At 40.5% G+C, this 19316-nt stretch overlaps 1 protein-coding gene and 1 pseudogene across 1 annotated transcript in view; one reads left to right on the forward strand and one right to left on the reverse strand.

Moving 5' to 3' along the window:
* Positions 1-5936, reverse strand: part of LOC137273354 (nucleoporin NUP188-like) — a 48603-nt gene extending 42667 nt beyond the window's left edge. Inside the window, exons 1-11 of the mRNA XM_067805965.1 lie at positions 5848-5936; positions 5502-5559; positions 5003-5076; positions 4507-4591; positions 3730-3810; positions 3035-3172; positions 1893-1949; positions 1403-1471; positions 1144-1191; positions 774-860; positions 260-336 (exon numbers count right to left, since the gene is read on the reverse strand). Coding sequence (XP_067662066.1) covers positions 260-336; positions 774-860; positions 1144-1191; positions 1403-1471; positions 1893-1949; positions 3035-3172; positions 3730-3810; positions 4507-4591; positions 5003-5076; positions 5502-5559; positions 5848-5867 — 794 coding nt within the window. The 5' untranslated portion in view covers positions 5868-5936. The remainder of the gene's footprint in view (positions 1-259; positions 337-773; positions 861-1143; positions 1192-1402; positions 1472-1892; positions 1950-3034; positions 3173-3729; positions 3811-4506; positions 4592-5002; positions 5077-5501; positions 5560-5847) is intronic.
* A 3630-nt stretch (positions 5937-9566) lies between these two features.
* Positions 9567-19089, forward strand: LOC137272314 (uncharacterized; annotated as a pseudogene).
* Positions 19090-19316: the final 227 nt, after the last annotated feature.

Genomic DNA, 19316 nt, shown 5'->3' on the forward strand with positions numbered 1-19316 from the left:
AGCAGACAATAGTGATAAACAGCATGAGCATCAATCTACGCAATTGGGCTACGATGACATGTATCAAACTTTTCGATCCCGTTAATTGCCTTTCACAACAAATGTGGGTTATATAAGATTAATTCCAACCTGCATCTTCACTAGTCTGCAACAGTTAAACATGAAATAAACAGACCTGTGGATATCAGACATTTACAAATGGGCAAACTGCCATGACACTTAGCCTGCAATGACATGCAGTAAAGGGCAGATAACCTACCCTATTCTCTTGACTATCTTCTCATCAGCCTTCCCCAGGGCATGCTTGTAGCTCTGCAGGTATCCGAACCCATGACCCTAAAACAGACAGATGACTGAAACAGATCATACACATCGATGGATACACTGATGGTCCAGATTATTATCAAGCTGTTAAGCTATATTGACAGTGACACACTGACATATTGACAGGCACTTGGGCAGTGGGGTAAGCTAGTGGTTAAAGCATTTGCTTGTCATGCCGCAAACCCAGATTCGATTCTCCACTTGGTTACAATGAGTACAAATATTGCTAAAAGCGGAACTGAATTGGGTTTTATGTCGCTTTTAGCAGTATTCCAACAATATCATGACGGGACACCAGAAATGGGCGACACATTGTACCAATGCTTTAACTACTCGGCTACCCTAACATCCCTTATTAGGTGGAGTTCAAAGGACCAAAGAGAAGTTTACTAGATGAAATTGATGAAAGATGCAGACAGTATTTGACTGACTTTGTTCATGATGCCCACCTTGAATTTCTCCAGGAGATCCAGGAAACCTTTCTCATTTGTCTCAAAGTCCTTGAAGTAAAGCAGCAACAATTCCAGCAGCTCACACTGAAAGACAGAAACAGACGTCACAGCAGACGTCACAGCAGACGCCTTCCATAACACCATTTACACACTACATTGTCTCTCATAGAGATGCCAAGGTAGTCCAACTGAATTATCTTTGGCCTTGTGTCAGTCTGTTCTGGTTACATATGTGTAAAATTCCAACTCAAAGCTTTTTCTGCCTGGCACAAATCTGAACTCAGTTTACACGGTGCAACACTGTAACATCTGCTGTCCTAAAACGTAACCTCTACTGACCTGACCTTCAATTCTCAAGGTCACCCACCTGTTCTTTCAGATTCTGGTGTATCCATGCCTGAGATTGATGTTCTGTCTGAAACAGTAAATATCACTCAATTCAAAAGGAGTTTAGCACATGATTAAATGAATTTTGGTAACACTTAATGATACCATGGTTACAAAAGAGACAGCTGAATCTGTGCTGTGAAATGTAACATGAAAGGGCATGATGAACATTTTTCAAGACAAATTAGCATTTACAAATAAAGCCAGACACCCGAAGAAGGATGAAAATGCCAACTCACCATCAGCGGTCCGTGAGACTCCCAAGTTGGCATCTGAGCTTTAGACACATCAGAGAACTGAGACAGCAGCTGAAAATGGCATGGATTTATATATCCAACTGCTTCAATACATATCTGATACTTGCTACCTACAGAAAAATGCAGAAGAGCGACACACATGCATGTTATGGGCAAGGTACTATTTTGTATATTTTCTCAAAATATCAATGTATAATCTTAAATAATTGTATCACATTTTACTACGTACAATTAACATTTTGCACTTTTAATTTTAGCTACATGGAATATGAATGCCCCTGAGTTTGCCCGAATCATGAAGGGAACGTGCACAATTCTAGTTGATCAGGGATGCACCGACTGAAACCAAACAGTTTGGGTGAAAAACAATAAGAATGAAAATGGTACTGATTAACCTCAAATCGTAAGGGAATCTTTGGGATAAATATACATGACCATAAGATAATTCACAACCAGGGGCCGTAACTCTAACCTTCTCTGTGAGCTGGTAGTTGTCCAGGAGGTCATTCAGGAACTGGCTGTATGCCTCCTGCAACATGTCGGGCATGTATGTTCAGGTGTATCTAGTCAGCTAGGTAAAAACTGAGTAAGTGTACGTAAACACATAGTAAGTATTATAGATGTAAACACAAGCCAAGTAAGTGTAGACATAAACAAAAGGAAAGAGGAAATGTCAACACACATTAAGTGTAGGTGTATAGACAAGGAAAGTGAGTGAAGATGTAAACACAAGGCAAGTGAGTGTAGATGTAAACACAAGGCAAGTGAGTGTAGATGTAAACACAAAGCAAGTGAGTGTAGATGTAAACACAAGGCAAGTGAGTGTAGATGTAAACACAAAGCAAGTAAAGGCAGATGTAAACACACGGCAAGTGAGTGTAGATGTAAACACAAGGCAAGTAAAGGCAGATGTAAACACAAGGCAAGTCAGTGTAGATGTAAACACAAAATTTCAAGTAAAGGCAGATGTAAACACACATTAAGTGTAGATGTAAACACCTGGCAAGTAAGTGTTCATGGTAAACACAAGGCAAATAAGTGTAGATGTAAACACACATTAAGTGTACATGTAAACACAAGGCAAGTAAAGGCAGATGTAAACACACGGCAAGTGAGTGTAGATGTAAACACAAGGCAAGTAAAGGCAGATGTAAACACAAGGCAAGTGAGTGTAGATGTAAACACAAGGAAAGTAAAGGCAGATGTAAACACACCTCAAGTGTAGATGTAAACACCTGGCAAGTAAGTGTTCATGGTAAACACAAGGCAAATAAGTGTAGATGTAAACACATTAAGTGTACATGTAAACACAAGGCAAGTAAGTGCAGATGTACATGTAAACACAAGGCAAGTAAGTGCAGATGTACATGTAAACACTAGGCAAGTAAGTGCAGATGTACAAGTAAACACAAGGCAAGTAAGTGCAGATGTAAACACAAGACGCCTTAAGTCCTGATATAAACACAAGGTAAATAAGTTTGGACACAAACATGATGCTATTATTGTTACAATACAAAATATTTTTTTAAAAAATACACAAACACAAGTTAAGTGTAGACATAAACACGTGGCAAAATAGGTACATAACACACACTGTACATGCAGACGACTCACCTTGTATGGGTGCTGTGTGTCTGGCCAGAAGTTGAGGACTTGATGGAGACACTTCAACAGGTACAGTCTCTCGGTAAAGTAGTAGTCACGGATCTTCATGATCAGCGCCTGGGCGTGGCGCTCATGACCAAACACTTGCTGCAAGAGTCACTTCAGGTGTCACATTTAGTTACACTGAGTTGAATAATTTTCAGTTCTTTTCACCATATATCTAGTTCAATCATACCAATAGCAATATATGGAGGATCCAGAATGCTCTCTATCATGGATGCAAATTCAGTAGGTCTCTCTCTATTAATGTAAAATGTAACAGAGCAATTTACAGGTGCATTGATGGTAAATCACCATCACGCATGCCAATTGATATGTTACAATACCAATGCATTTTAGTTCCATTTTTATCTTGTTTATACCAGCATTATTTCTACTTGTGGGTAGGGGAGGTTGTCTCTTTGTCTGCATGTGAGCGAGCGAGATAGACAGAAGGGCAGGTGGGCCTGTCTGTGGCTGTCCTCGCAGACTCGTAAAAGAGACATTGTGTCTTTAAGAACTATACAACAAGCTCTGCAACTTGATATTCCAAAAGCAAAACCCTGATCATTGACGACTAGATTCATGCAGGGGTAACTCACCTGGACAAATCTACTCTACCTATGGACACAATAACAGGAATGGGAGCAAAATGCTGTAATCACCTGCAGGTTTTTCTTGGAGCCCCTAAAGTCGTTGGCGAGGAATGACATGAGGAGGTCATAGCTCTGAACCTCATCAAGGCCCTGTAAACAAGAGTGAGTTGCTTTTAGCAACATTCCAGCACTATTACCAGATAAAGTGCTTCACACACTATACTCATGTGGGGAATCATAGCCGGGTATTGAGGATAACAGGTGAATACACCACCCCCTTGGAAACAAGACAAATGGGAAGTAAGGCTGTCAGTACTCAAAGAAGATGTCAGAGAGAACAAGGGGCCCAGTCATCTACATGCACAATCTCTATAAAGAGTCGCCTCCCCTGGGCACACCAGAAATTTATTATTAGCCATAATTATTCATCACTTCATCACCCTATCTATGCCCACATGTAACTGAAATATTGCTGAGCGGTATATTGTCTGTATTGTCATATCCTCTTACATGGGAGTCTCTTGCTTAAAAATACGATCAAATATGGGTGAAACATTTGGAAATCAACAAGCTGCATGCTGGATATCAACATGGGGCTTCCACCAAAACCTATCTTGGATACTCTCCTGTAGAGCGTCAACAAGTGACTGAGTATGGTTTTATGCCACTTTTAACAACATTCCAGCAATATCATCGTGGGAGACACCAAAAATGGGATTCATGCATTGTACTCTTGAATCAAACTTACTACTCTACCATGATGATTGAATGCTTTAACCACTAGGAAACCCCACTGTCCTGACTGTAGAAAATCCTAATGTCAATATCTCCTAGTGTCATACTAACCAGGAACCGACTGAGTTTCTGTGTGAACTCGAGTCGAGCCTCGGACACCTTTCTCTCCTTCTTCAGCTGCTCTCCAGTAGGGGTCCTGCAACACCCGTTATCATGGTTACAACATCCTTAGCAAGGTACATTTATTCCAAATACTTCATTCAACAGAAGAGCAAATTAACTGCTAAGACTGTGAGAGGATCCATTCCATTCCATTCCAGCGGTCTGTAAATAATCGGGTCTGACCATCCGTTGTGACCCAATCATGTTAGTCACCTCTTACGACAAGGATAGTTGGAGTGAGCGAGCAAGCAAGCAGAGTGAGTTTCAGTTTTTGCCACTCTTGGCAATCCAGCAATATCAAGGTGGGAGAACACCAGAAATGGACTTCAAATACTGCACCCATGGGGGGAATGAAACCTGGGTGACTGGGTCTTCCATGTGACGAGCAAATGCTTTAACTGACGGTGACAAAAACAATTTTTAAGCAGAGTTACTTGGCACTTACGTTTGTTTTCTGTAGTAGGTAAGGCCATCTAATATCTTAGCCTTGTTTTTCTTCAGCTCTATTGCAATCAACTCCTAAAAAGAAGATTATCATGTAAATGCAAATATTACATCTATGTCATTAGCTGAATGTTCAGATTTCATCAGTGTTAAAGAGAAGGTTTATTGATAAACACTGCTCACAGCAATACTAATATGATGGTGGCCTGTTAAAGAAGAAGTGCAGACCTGAAAACCTAGAATGTACTGTGCCAAATGACTAGCTGAGTAGCTCTCAATCCATACCATGACCTCAGTATACAGTTGTTTCCCTTCATACTACAAACAAAACACATTGCAATTTGTATACATTGTTGAATTGGGGAAATAACCTAAAACAAAACCTATTGATCCTCACATTATCAGCTATGAGTAACAGGCCATGCTTAATGATATCATCCTCTCTGGCTATACTATAGCCTAAAGAGAGCCACATCAAACTGAAACTGATTTCAACTTACCTTTGGCCTCTGAACGCCTGCGCCACTTATGAACTGCCATAATGCTCGATTGTTGAAACTAGATAACATCCAAAAGGCGACATATATCCAGTGGTTAAAAAAGTGTGCTTAGAACGCAAACTACCGTACACTTTATCTTCGGAGACCACAAAAACATTCACTACACGAAAACTGGAGTACTTGTTTTCTTATAAGATGCTCATTGAAAAGGCCATTAGAATCACTTTAAGAATGAACAGATTATTTTCCAAGGTTCTATATTAAAACAATGTATCATTGACAATACTCGAGTTATCCAAATTTTAGCATAAACAACATTTATGTGCAAATGATTTTCCAACGTTACCTCTCCACGCCTCCCGCCATTATTCAATAATGGCTCTAAACAACGCTAACAGCAACAAGTAATTGCAAGCGCTTCCCATCAACGCTGTGAGGAGAACTTGAACGCTAGAATTCGGCGGAAGAGATATTTTTTCATTCGTCATGCGAATACGACTGCTGAACTGATATAATTCCAACGCAGATGTTTAAAAGTTGATAATATGAAGTTGTTGTGTTGGTCATAACCACAAGAAAACTCTTTGGTGGTATTAAAGCAAACAATGAAATGATGTTGTTTTCTTTTTGTTTTTTTGTATTTATTTGTTTGTGTTTTTCCATGTGTTCTGTGATAATCCACACTGTCTTCTTTTCTCCATGATATGGTATATTTTTTATTACACCTATTTACAGCTTTCGCTTTGGAGCTATGGAAATTAACATTCGTCAGAGGGGCACACAAATTTCGTTACTTTGACTGGACTGGCAGTTGTCAGCCTTATATTTTTGTGCTAATTGACTCGATGACTTTGGTCAACGTGTGCGTTCGAATCCCGGATAGGACTCAACCTAAAAATGTGTATGTTTCCAAACATAACACGTTTAAGGTGTATTCCAGCCATATGTCGGTAGGGAAGTACTGTATCTGACAGTGACTGATATTATGAACAACGTTCCACGCCAAAGTGGCACGATGACACGGAGTCTGATGCCTCGAGGGTCCTGACAACTGGTCTCACCAACCAATCGTATAGTATTCCCAGAAATTATTGAGAATCATGTTGCGTCATGTAACTCATTACGTTTATTAACTTCTGGCGTTTCACTTACATAAACATGTTAAATCATCATCCTTTTACAGTCTCAGTCTTGTTTTAGTACTTTGTTAGACCTCCTCGCTCAGCAATGCATGCCTGAATACGCCTAGGCACACTACCCATCAAAGTTTGTAGGTAATCGTGTGACGGGGTATCCCAATATTGGACCACCTCGGCCTTCATATCTTCAATATTTCTCAGTCCCTTTTGGTTTATTCTGTCCTTCATGACTCCCCACACATTCTCAATTGGGTTTAGGTCTGGGCTGTAACTGGGCCAGTCTAAAACTTGAACATTTTTGCCCGACAACCACTGTTTTGTGTAGCGCGCAGTGTGTTTTGGGTCATTATCATGCTGGAAAATCCAATCATCTTCATACAATGTTTGTGCTGTCGGAAGAAGGTGACCATTTAGAATGTCAACGTATCTTTCTTTTGTCAAGTTTCCCGTGAAAACACAAAATGGCGTCACTCCGCGAGCCGATATGCCACCCCACATGTGAAACTTCGGGCTACGTTTTGGTCGCTGGTAGATAGGTTTGACAGTATCTTTGGTCCAAATTTTCACACAATTAGGGAAAAGCCAAACAGAACTTTCATCCGAAAAGAAAACATTATCCCAATCTTGATTTTCATGAGCCCGACACCAGTTTAAACGTTTTTCCTTCTGTGCATCTTTCATCAACGGCGAGGGAATTCCACGTTTTTTCACCCAATTAAGTCTCTGTAATTCCTGCCTAACTGTTTCATTGCATACCTGAGGACTTCCTCTGCTAATCATTTCATTTCTGATGTTCTCAACACTTTTCAATTTGCCCCTACTCACAATCTGCCCAAGTCTTCGGCGATCCACAACACTGAATTTCCTGGGCCGACCTGCCCCTGCTTTGTGCTCTATCCCGGTTCCTGTTTGAATATTCTTCAAAGTTCTGTATACTGTAGACAGAGGAATACCATGTCTACAAGATAACACTTTAGCATCAGCCTCACCCCTTTCAAAATCATCTAGAATGAGCTTTCTTTTCTCTCTCTCATTCTGCCATGTCAACACAGGAAGCCGTCTGCTCAGACAAGGGACACTCTTGACGTAATGAGCTGCCTTCTAAGCCTTCAAGAGTTGTCTCCCTTATTTAGTATGCTTAGTGCATAGTGAAAGCCCTTTTTCCAATCTTAGCATCATTAGAAAAAACCCCAAAGATTTTCTCAATAATTTCTGGGAACACTGTATAACCACGCATAAGGGCAGTGGATTAGCCTAGTGGTTACAGAGTTCGCTCGTAATGTCGAAGACAGGGGTTCGATTCCACACTTGGGTACATGTGTGAAGCCCGTTGCTGGAATATTGTTAAAAGCGGCTTCAAACTAAACTCACTCACTGTAACCACGACTGCCTGATGCGTACATAAAATTGATTTACCACTGCACGGCAATTCCGGACTTTACCAAAAATGTGTTCGGGTGATACCGTAAAATTGTGATGTATGTTCTTCAAAGTGAAATGCAGACACTCAAATTTAACTGATGGACCTTTGAAAATGTTTCTACTGCCATAGTTGTTGCTTTGGTTTTTTTTGTTTTTGTTTTTTTTGTTTTTGTTTTGTTTTGTTTCGTTTCGTTTGTTTTTTTGTTTTGTTTTGTTTTGTTTTTTTTGTCTACCAAGTCCTTGAGACCAACTGGAGAAAGACGTGATCTTATACAACAGCACAGTTGTTATAGGTAGCACCTGTTAAAATCTAAAACGGAATAACACTTATGTAATCAAATTGAACGCTAAAACAACATAGGTAGAGTCGCCTTATTAAAATTAAAGTTTGGGATGAGAGGAAAGATGCGATGTGCGCGTTTCCCACATGTAGACCTAGGACTGTGAACTTCAATCCCCAAACTACAGACACTAAACTTGCTTAGATCAACACCCTATACCCCCAGGCATATGGGGGCGGTGGGGAAGCCTAGTGGTTAAAGCGACAGCTCGTCACGCCAAAGACCAGGGTTCGATTGGAGTTTGAATGAAGCCCATTTCTTGTGTTAACTGCGGTGATATCAGTGTTCACGATGGTGTTTCAAAGTAACAGGACGCACAAAATTAAGTTAAACATTTTAGATTTACCATTTCTTATAACTGAGACTGCAATTTTTAACATTATATGATAACAAACATAAGATTTATATACAGCAAACAAGTGTCACATGCCACAAATAACAACTTCACACAAAGACGTTGTGAAATATTCTGTCACAGACTGGGACTGGCTCGTTGATGATTTCTATCTGACCACTGGAGAATCTGCCAGATTTGTCAGAGTGTCAGACGCTATTCGTGAACGCTGTGATATTTCTGGAATGCTGCTACAAGCGACGTAAAACTACACTCAATCAGCCATACGTATGGTTTCGGTAAACCTACACTAAACTTTGGATTTACCAAAATGGTAACAACTGATTTACATCATAAACACGTCGAAACATTCTGACAATACACCGCCTGTGTTCTGTTTAGACCCAAACACCATCTTTACATAGCGCATAATCCCGGACATTGTCAGAAAAGAGGATCAGTTTAAAATGAGAAAAGTACCTAGTAAGGGCTGAACAGAGTGGTGGGCATGCCCTGAACATGGATGTATATTTACCATCTCACGTTAAGGTGCGAGATAAGATGTACGGCACGCTTCAGGTATATATGTATAAATATTCATGTTACTCAAGAATGTTTCGACAGATGATACAATAGACGACCGCTAAAGACAGCTAGACCAGTGTCACATCTACAAGGCAGTAATGAATACGTGATATATGAGTGTCAATGGACTGGTGACTTGCGCGATGTATACCTACTTGACCTATGTATGTAGACATATGCTGAGAAAATGGAGGCAAGCACCTGTGACTAACTCCTTGCAAAGTGATATACCACACTTGTGGTTTTGACACGGACACGCTCGATATCAAACGTGAGTCTCAAAACTGTGCCACTGGAATCTCCCCATTATTTTTAAAAGTATCAGTGAAAGTTTAAACCCCGCGTTATAGAACAATCTACCAGCCGGGTCTCCCACCTTGGCATTAAATCGAGGTTGTTGTGAAGGACATGGGCTGTGCTGTCTATTGTTGAGGAGAAATGAGGGTTGTGGACTGGACAGCAGTCGACTGAGGTTGAAGACCGTTCACGGAGTGGAGTTTGGTGTGTGGAGTTTGGTGTGATGACGTGAACTGTGACGGAGGAGTGATCGTGGCCTCAAAGTTCCAGGGTACTGAGCAACTCTTTATTGAAGGCATGTTGAGGCCACACAAGTGCCTACTTTAGCCTTTACAATGAGTCAAGCAGGTGAGGCGAACACACATATTTATTGCGTTGATTTTACCATGTGTATACTTATTTACACTTGTTGATTGGAGAGAATATAGCTAGGTATGTACTCGGCGCATGTAGGTCTTCACAACAGTGCCACTGTCTGATCACACATCTATGGTTACATATTATTTATTATAAACATATGATTATTTCTGCACTATATGCAAACTTACGTCTTTTCAATCAATTAAAACAGCCTTTACAACAAGGCGCTCATATAAGCATTAAATAAATTTACAAAGTTACGTTTTAGTATTACTTAACCCTGTTACGATTTTAAAACAGTAACCCCAGCTGGATATATATGTAACAACGTTTCAAAACTGACCACTCCGAGAAATGTATGTAATGTTAATTCAGACACGGAATATGAATTGTTAAGCAATATATCATTAAGTTTTCACAGTAACATCACTATCCTAATGCATGCATAAGTAGAGACCGTGCACTCTATGAACGGGGACATGTTAACTGCTAATCCTGAATGTGATCCACCTTGCGGAAACCCGGTAGCTTTCCCAGGCAATATGGTTATATCCATATGTCACGGCTGAACAGTCACCAATATTATCGTCCAATCTTATTGGAGACGCCAGCAGACCTTATAATAATATATAAAAAGTCTTCTGGTTTTGGGATCTAATGAGCTAAGAACACCGCTCACCAAAAAACGAAAGAACGAGAGGGTTTCAAGTATTACACACGTGTGTGCGGCCGCTCTACACACCTGTGTATCTCGAGTTCGACTCCAGTACGAACCTGTGACAAACTGACATGGTGCTAGGCCAATTTGTAGTTTGTGTTTTTAAGTTGAAAAGAGTTTTTTCTTATCTGATCCTCAGTGAAGGTACGATCGCTTGAATATACGAATGTCTAATGAATTTCCGACCTAGAAACACAGTAGCAGCTGTATATCTATCCTTGCCTCTATGTAAATGCTGTAGGTATGTACTGTGGGTACATACGGCGACACGGAGCACTGTGACAAGACGATCTAGACAAGTCCCACACATTCCAGTCTCTCGCCGTCGATATCGGTCAAGCTAAAAAAGACAACCGGAATGTCAACAGAAAGTGAAAATGACTCTGACCCATTTTCCGAAAACAGCCGAGTCGTGACGAGAGTATTGTTGGATTGAGGCCTCCGTGTATGACTTCACGTGTCAATCTGTGGCCATTATTATAACGTAAAAAAGAGCTGTAATGCATAGCCAGAGAATGTATATGTTTCAGGTGTGTACAGCCATTGTGAAATGTGAATCATTCAAGGCATTATATAAGATATCTGAGTACATTGTATTTCCGTTATCATGAATTAACTGAAAAGTCTGTCAAGTTATAGAGTAATTATGCAAGGGAAGGATTAGAAACTATAACATAATATAATTAATCTTGGATATTCGCTTTAAATTAGGGAATTATACGGACTGAGGTAAGATATTCAGTTGATCAGATTTAAGCTCGAGCAACGTATGTTCAGGCTTCGTAGTGTTACAAATGTCACTTCGAGATCGACACGTCATCGCATCCCAGTTGCATAGATAGACCACGAGGCTGTTGATCACTGGATTGTCTGGTACTGACTCACTTAATAACAGAGCACCGTCACCAAGCTGGAATATTGCTGAGTGTGGCGTAAAACAGCAAATCAACCTACCCTGTTCTAGACTGACGCATCCTTATAGCTCCCCATTAGCTCTCCAGACGCGAGACATACCGACTTTGATGGAGAACGATGAACATTGGCGTATGGAAATCACAGTCAAGTGAAGTTCGATGGCCATTTTTCTCGAATGTATCATGCTCCTTGCAAATTCGTACAAGATTGTCAATGAAGATATTCAATGTCACAGTAACTGTTACGTCTGTGTATGATATGCATTTCCAAGCCTGCAGTTGTGTTATCTGTTGGAAACACACACACACGCACGCACACGCACGCACACGCACGCACACACACACACACGCACACACACACACATATATGGGTTTTGTGATAATCATGTGTGAATTTACGGCATATAGACCATACATAGCGGGGAACATCACACGTCCTACACTTAAGCTTTAAAGCTTTTCTCGCTGGGACCTGATTTTCAATCGCCGATCTTCCTTAAGATTATAAAATATTGTCAAAATGTCACACGTTGCAAGGTAACCCCTAGACAGCTTCCTGGAGCTTTCTCCCTGATTTGTGAAGAGATGTATCATATATGCTGTGATGTTTAGGCTTGTGGTTAAAGCGTTCTCTCGTCCTCTTTGAAGATCCAGGTTCGATTCCCCACATAGGTACACTGTATGAAGCCTTTTCCAAAAGTGATAGTTGACTCTCTCTTTTAGTTCGTAATTTCACGAGCTTGACAAGAGGTCACGTCGATCAAGTTTTATGTTTTTTAGATAATATCCTATATTCAATCACATACCACGTTCTCCAACTACTGGGAAAGGAAAAAAAGAAAGACATCCTAAACACTCCGACACTGGGACTTGTTTGCTTGAGTTTAAACGCTTCACTCGGTTAAATGACGGTCTGTAAATATTCGAACCAGAACAAGACAATCCAGTGATTGACATCGCGAACACAACACATGCATCTGTAATACGATGTCATGCACAAGCCAGGTCAGCGATCCTGATCACGTGACCCATTTAATCTCAAATATTCGTGGGGCATATACGAACAGAATTATTCCTAATGGCCACGCTGGATCGGGATGAACGACTTCATGTTTTTCTCTGACTGCCTGGCAGATGATACTGATGATATATGTATGGTGGCGTCTCATTTCTGGCGTTTTCCTATTGGTTGTTTGATTAGTGGGGCATTTATGGATGTGTTTATGCATGTTTGTCATATGTTGTGTCATTGACATACGGAGAGTGAATGGGTGAGTTTGATTATACGCCGCTTTTAGCAGTATTCCAACGAGGGGGATTTCTACACACAACACGTACGTAGAGAAACAATTGATTACATCAAGCATTGAATTTCAAGGATCCTTTCATTTATCCCTTCGTTTTATCTGAGATTTACTTACACTATTCTCTATCCGCCATGGTTGTTTATAGCGCATCTAACTATACATTTAGTATTTACTTTCAGTCACTTTTCCGAAATATTTCTAGAAGTATTGGAACGAAGAAACAATTTATTTCTCATTTCTCAAATTTTTCACATTTTCCATATAATACTAGACTAATATATAGTCTATGAAACGATCATATTTGACAGAAAAAATGGTTCCTAAAATAATGATAAAATATAGTGAAAATGAGTCAAGAGACTTGCCTTTTTCTAGGAACTGTGGTAATCAAGACTTGCTACATATTTGACTTGCAAAGGCTTGCTTGGATGTCTAGTTTGAGGGCCTGTCAGACTATCAATGGGTAGAGTAAACTGCTAATAAAATACCAATGTATTTTCTTTACAGTTAGATATAATATATAATATTTTTAAGAATTCGTATACATTGGAAGGTAAGGAGGATAAAAGTATTCACAGCTTCAAAAGAGCAAATTAGTTACATTTAAGTACTTGAGTACTTGTACTTGAGTCGCGACATTTCGTATCTCCAGCGACATATAGTAGAGAATAAAATGTGTCCAGACACCTGCAGGCCAACTGAGATTCACCCCTATTGTAAGCCTTGTCTACGCATCATCCAGTTCACAAAAAGTGATCGCAGAGCTACTACAGTCGCAAATCCACGTTAAAGTATGACAGTAACGACCAACTAAGCCTACAACAGTCGCAAATCCACGTTAAAGTATGACAGTAACGACCAACTAAGCCTACAACAGTCGCAAATCCACGTTAAAGTATGACAGTAACGACCAACTAAGCCTACAACAGTCGTAAATCTACGTTAAAGTGTGTGAGTTGCAATCATCTTAGCGCTAGGACAACCGTAAATCTACGTTAAAGTGTGTGAGTTGCAATCATCTTAGCACTAGGACAACCGTAAATCTACGTTAATCTGTGTGAGTTACGATCATCTTAGCACTAGGACAGCCGTAAATCTACGTTAAACTGTGTGAGTTACGATCATCTTAGCACTAGGACAACCGTAAATCTACGTTAAACTGTGTGAGTTACGATCATCTTAGCACTAGGACAGCCGTAAATCTACGTTAAACTGTGTGAGTTGCAATCATCTTAGCACTAGGACAACCGTAAATCTACGTTACAGTGTGTGAGTTGCAATCATCTTAGCACTAGGACAGCCGTAAATCTACGTTAAACTGTGTGAGGTACGATCATCTTAGCACTAGGACAGCCGTAAATCTACGTTAAACTGTGTGAGTTACGATCATCTTAGCACTAGGACAACCGTAAATCTACGTTAAACTGTGTGAGTTACGATCATCTTAGCACTAGGACAGCCGTAAATCTACGTTAAACTGTGTGAGTTACGATCATCTTAGCACTAGGACAACCGTAAATCTACGTTAAACTGTGTGAGTTGCAATCATCTTAGCACTAGGACAGCCGTAAATCTACGTTAAACTGTGTGAGTTACGATCATCTTAGCACTAGGACAGCCGTAAATCTACGTTAAACTGTGTGAGTTACGATCATCTTAGCACTAGGACAACCGTAAATCTGCGTTAAACTGTGTGAGTTACGATCATCTTAGCACTAGGACAGCCGTAAATCTACGTTAAACTGTGTGAGTTACGATCATCTTAGCACTAGGACAACCGTAAATCTACGTTAAACTGTGTGAGTTACGATCATCTTAGCACTAGGACAGCCGTAAATCTACGTTAAACTGTGTGAGTTACGATCATCTTAGCACTAGGACAACCGTAAATCTACGTTAAACTGTGTGAGTTGCAATCATCTTAGCACTAGGACAACCGTAAATCTACGTTAAACTGTGTGAGGTACGATCATCTTAGCACTAGGACAGCCGTAAATCTACGTTAAACTGTGTGAGTTACGATCATCTTAGCACTAGGACAACCGTAAATCTACGTTACAGTGTGTGAGTTGCAATCATCTTAGCACTAGGACAACCGTAAATCTACGTTAAACTGTGTGAGTTACGATCATCTTAGCACTAGGACAGCCGTAAATCTACGTTAAACTGTGTGAGTTACGATCACCTTAGCACTAGGACAACCGTAAATCTACGTTACAGTGTGTGAGTTGCAATCATCTTAGCCCTAGGACAGCCGTAAATCTACGTTAAACTGTGTGAGTTACGATCACCTTAGCACTAGGACAGCCGTAAATCTACGTTAAAGTGTGTGAGTTGCAATCATCTTAGCACTAGGACAACCGTAAATCTACGTTACAGTGTGTGAGTTACGATCATCTTAGCACTAGGGCAGCCGTAAGTCTACGTTACAGTGTGTGAGTTACGATCACCTTAGCACTAGGACAGCCGTACGTCTACGTTAATCTGTGTGAGTTACGATCACCTTAGCACTAGGACAGCCGTAAGTCTACGTTAAACTGTGTGAGTTACGATCACCTTAGCACTAGGACAGCCGTACGTCTACGTTAAACTGTGTGTTACGATCACCTTAGCGCTAGGACAACCGTAAATCTACGTTACAGTGTGTGAGTTACGATCACCTTAGCACTAGGACAGCCGTACGTCTACGTTACAGTGTGTGAGTTACGATCACCTTAGCACTAGGACAGCCGTACGTCTACGTTAAACTGTGTGAGTTACGATCACCTTAGCGCTAGGACAGCCGTAACTCTACGTTAAACTGTGTGAGTTACGATCAATCTTAGCACTAGGACAGCCGTACGTCTACGTTAAACTGTGTGAGTTACGATCACCTTAGCACTAGGACAGCCGTAAGTCTACGTTACAGTGTGTGAGTTACGATCACCTTAGCACTAGGACAGCCGTACGTCTACGTTAAACTGTGTGAGTTACGATCACCTTAGCGCTACGACAGCCGTAAGTCTACGTTCAAGTACTGGAGTTGCAATAAACTTGGCGGTACGATGGCTTTGTGGAACGGGAGACCGGGGCCCTCGTCGTTAGTAAAGATCAACGCCCGGTTTCGTCAGGGTACAATAACGCGCAATTAACGAAGTCATGGAGCCTGACCAACCGGTTCATTAAGTGACCTCTCGTGATACAACAAGAACAGGTTGCTGGGAACCTTTCCTAACAAGGAATCACATCAGTTCAGGTATTAATGGGACCTCACATTGTGCAGACCGTGTAAGACATAGGTGTCAAGTCGGCTTAAATGTGCTTGAGGGAACCGCGATTCAGGCACGTAAGTGAATATAATTAGACCACTGTGACGTAATTTAAATTAATCTGATTACCAGATAAATCCTAATGTAGGTGCATAACAACAGTTGAAAATCATGGGCTCAAAACTAATCCCAACGATAATTAGGTTCTTAAAGCAGGGATACTCTATAACATAGGCTCCCTGCTTAAAGTAAGCTAACTAATACACGCGTTCAAGTGAGGAAAGGTAACCCACCAACCGTTGATATTTATATATTAAAAGAATGGGTGAATGAGTATAATTTTATGCCACAGAAGCACCATTCATGGTATTTCCAAGTCTGTAAATATGCCCATGCAAATGAATAAGGGAATACATTAAAGTACTAGCGTTCCTTTATTCGTTTCCAAGTTTCTTCACAAGGTATGTGTTGCGCTGTAGGTGAAATAGATAAAGCACTTTATTGGTTTCCATGGGCATTAGTATTCCGATACCGCCATCGCCAGATTTTTGTTTACGAATATTTGTGATCAAGGACACACCGAGTAAAACTACATGCGTCATACTGAACATACAATGAACTCAATTTTGAATATTATTTGGATATGGGTAACAAGACGTTGATACTGCGTTTTTTTCATTACTGTTACAGACATTGACGCCAAAGCAAATTCATAATAAACATATGCGTTTGAGTGAGTGAGTGAGTTTAGTTTTACGCCGCAAACAGCATGTGCTGAAGCTGCTACGTTCCGAGATCAACGGAAAGATGTTCTCTACCATACGGTCTCTCTAACATAAAACCTCTAGTGCAGTACGTGTCAATAACTTCACGACGCCGTTCTTTCAAGAGTTAAGAGGGGTGAGGCAGGGCTGCACCTTTTGCCCCACTCTGTTCTCTCTCTGCATCAATTACCCGGCGGAGATTAGCAACCTTAATGAAGGTGTATCTGTAGACGAACTCTGTGTCTCCCTGCTGCTGTATGGAGACGGTATAGATCTGCTACCCCAAAGTGAAGATAAACTACAGCGAATGTGGTTTAACAGTGATAGATCTAATTATCGATCCTTTCGATACTGCAACATGACCTTTTTCATACATTGCTGTTACAAGTAGTTAGGGCTGTGGTTGTCATAAGGCGAGATATGGTATAAGATGTGTTCACTAAACTCTATGAATCAACGGTGCAGTCTATCTTACTCTACCGTGCGCCTACTTGTGACTTCGGACATTGTGAAATAAGTAAAACAGAAAACAGAGCTGGTCGTGTCTTCCCGGGCGTACCTGCTAACAGGTATTACTGTGCTGTTCGGGATAAACTTGGTTGGAGGAAGTGTCTCACTAAACAGTGGATCGAGTTTCCGTTGTTTTGTCAAGTTGTATCATATGTCAGAAGACAGACTTACCAATAAATTAGCTGCTCAGATAGTCCATGAACCGGAAATGTTAGCTTGCTTCTGACCTTGTTAAACTGTGTAGACAGATGCTGTTGTATGATACTTTGTTATCACCGACTTCAGCTATTAATTGTAAAATATCAGTCATTACACAACGTTTATGTAGATTAGATAAGGAAAAGTGGTTTTCAGAGCTTTGGGATGACGTAGACAAGGCTAACAGTAATACGTTACGCACTTACAGGTTGTTTAGAAATGTAGACCAGAACTGTAACATATATTACCTCCAGGCATAGGCATAGTAATCTAAGTACGCTGTGGTATTTTACTTTTGAATATTGAAATTGGACGTTATAGCACATCCCCTACCCCGCCCTCTCCCACCCTTAAATCAAACATTATGCCCCTTTTCTGGCTGTAGATCGAGTCTGACACCCATTTTCTCTTTAATTATGGTGTTTACCATGATCTTAAATGAAATCTTTGCAGATGAATTTAGTTTTAACCCAGATAACAGTGATTTATTATGGTACTGAATACAACTGAATCAAGGTACGTTATTAAAACTTTTACCTGACACTGTTAATGATACTGTTCCGTAGAAGGCAGTATATTCTAAATATACTTTACCTATGTACTATTTTATGTTTACTATGAATACAGCCGTCCATATTGTATATTGTACATAGTTTAGTTAATTTGTTTTAGCAGTGTCTCATAGGCCAATTTTATGGCTGGGTGATATTATTTATCCAAGCATTTGGAATGTTGTTTTACTTGTAACGTATATGACGTTAATAAAATATTTCTGTCCGTAAATGTCTGGACGAGACAATCCAGTCATCTGCAGACTGATCATCGATCTGCGCGACTGAGATACAATGACATATCAACTAAGTCAGCAAGCCTGACCACCCCATGATGACTCTTTGGACAACCATGGGTTACGATCAATTCAACACATGCAAGATTGCAGTGACGCCCCAGCAAACAGAGTAAATGCTTTTGAATTAATTAACACAGACTCTAAGATAGAATGAAACTGTGTACACGTAACAACCTGTCAAAATGTCTTCTTTTCTACTTCCAGACAGAGAAGCCGGAGATCTAGTTGAAGTTCTAAAAACCGTCTCCACGTTTAACCCAGAGCATGAATCTGAAGTTGTATTGGCAGCGTCAGACGAACAAGAAAATTCCTCAGTAGAATCTAAGTGTCAGGAACTATTTAGCCCAAGGTTGAAGAAAACATGTAGAGAGGTAGATTCGAAACCGTCATTAAAAGACGAGTTCGAACCCCTGTTGAGAGTTCCGCCATGTGATGAGACCGATTCGAGTCTGACATTAAGTGAAAACATTGGGTCACGTGTCCGGAAGATGGTCCAGATGGTGATAGACTCGCTCATCAGCGTCAAGACTCAGGATGAGGATGATCAACCGTATCGTAAAACAGAGTGACCTTTAGTAGAATAAACAAATACAAACATCAACCTCGTCGTGATGCATGTTAAACACAATACCGTATTTTTACACTGGAATATATGAATGAGAACAGAATATCCCTGTCAGCACCCGGAAGAGTGTATGACACACGTAGAGTTGATTTACGACTTCAGCATGAGTTTATGGGTGAGTGAGTTTAGTTTTCAGTCGGTTTTAGCAATATTAAGCAATATCGCTGGGGACGTCACCAGAAATGGCCTCACACATTGTACCC

Source organism: Haliotis asinina, chromosome 2, assembly GCF_037392515.1.
Source record: "Haliotis asinina isolate JCU_RB_2024 chromosome 2, JCU_Hal_asi_v2, whole genome shotgun sequence".
Classification (NCBI taxonomy): domain Eukaryota; kingdom Metazoa; phylum Mollusca; class Gastropoda; order Lepetellida; family Haliotidae; genus Haliotis; species Haliotis asinina.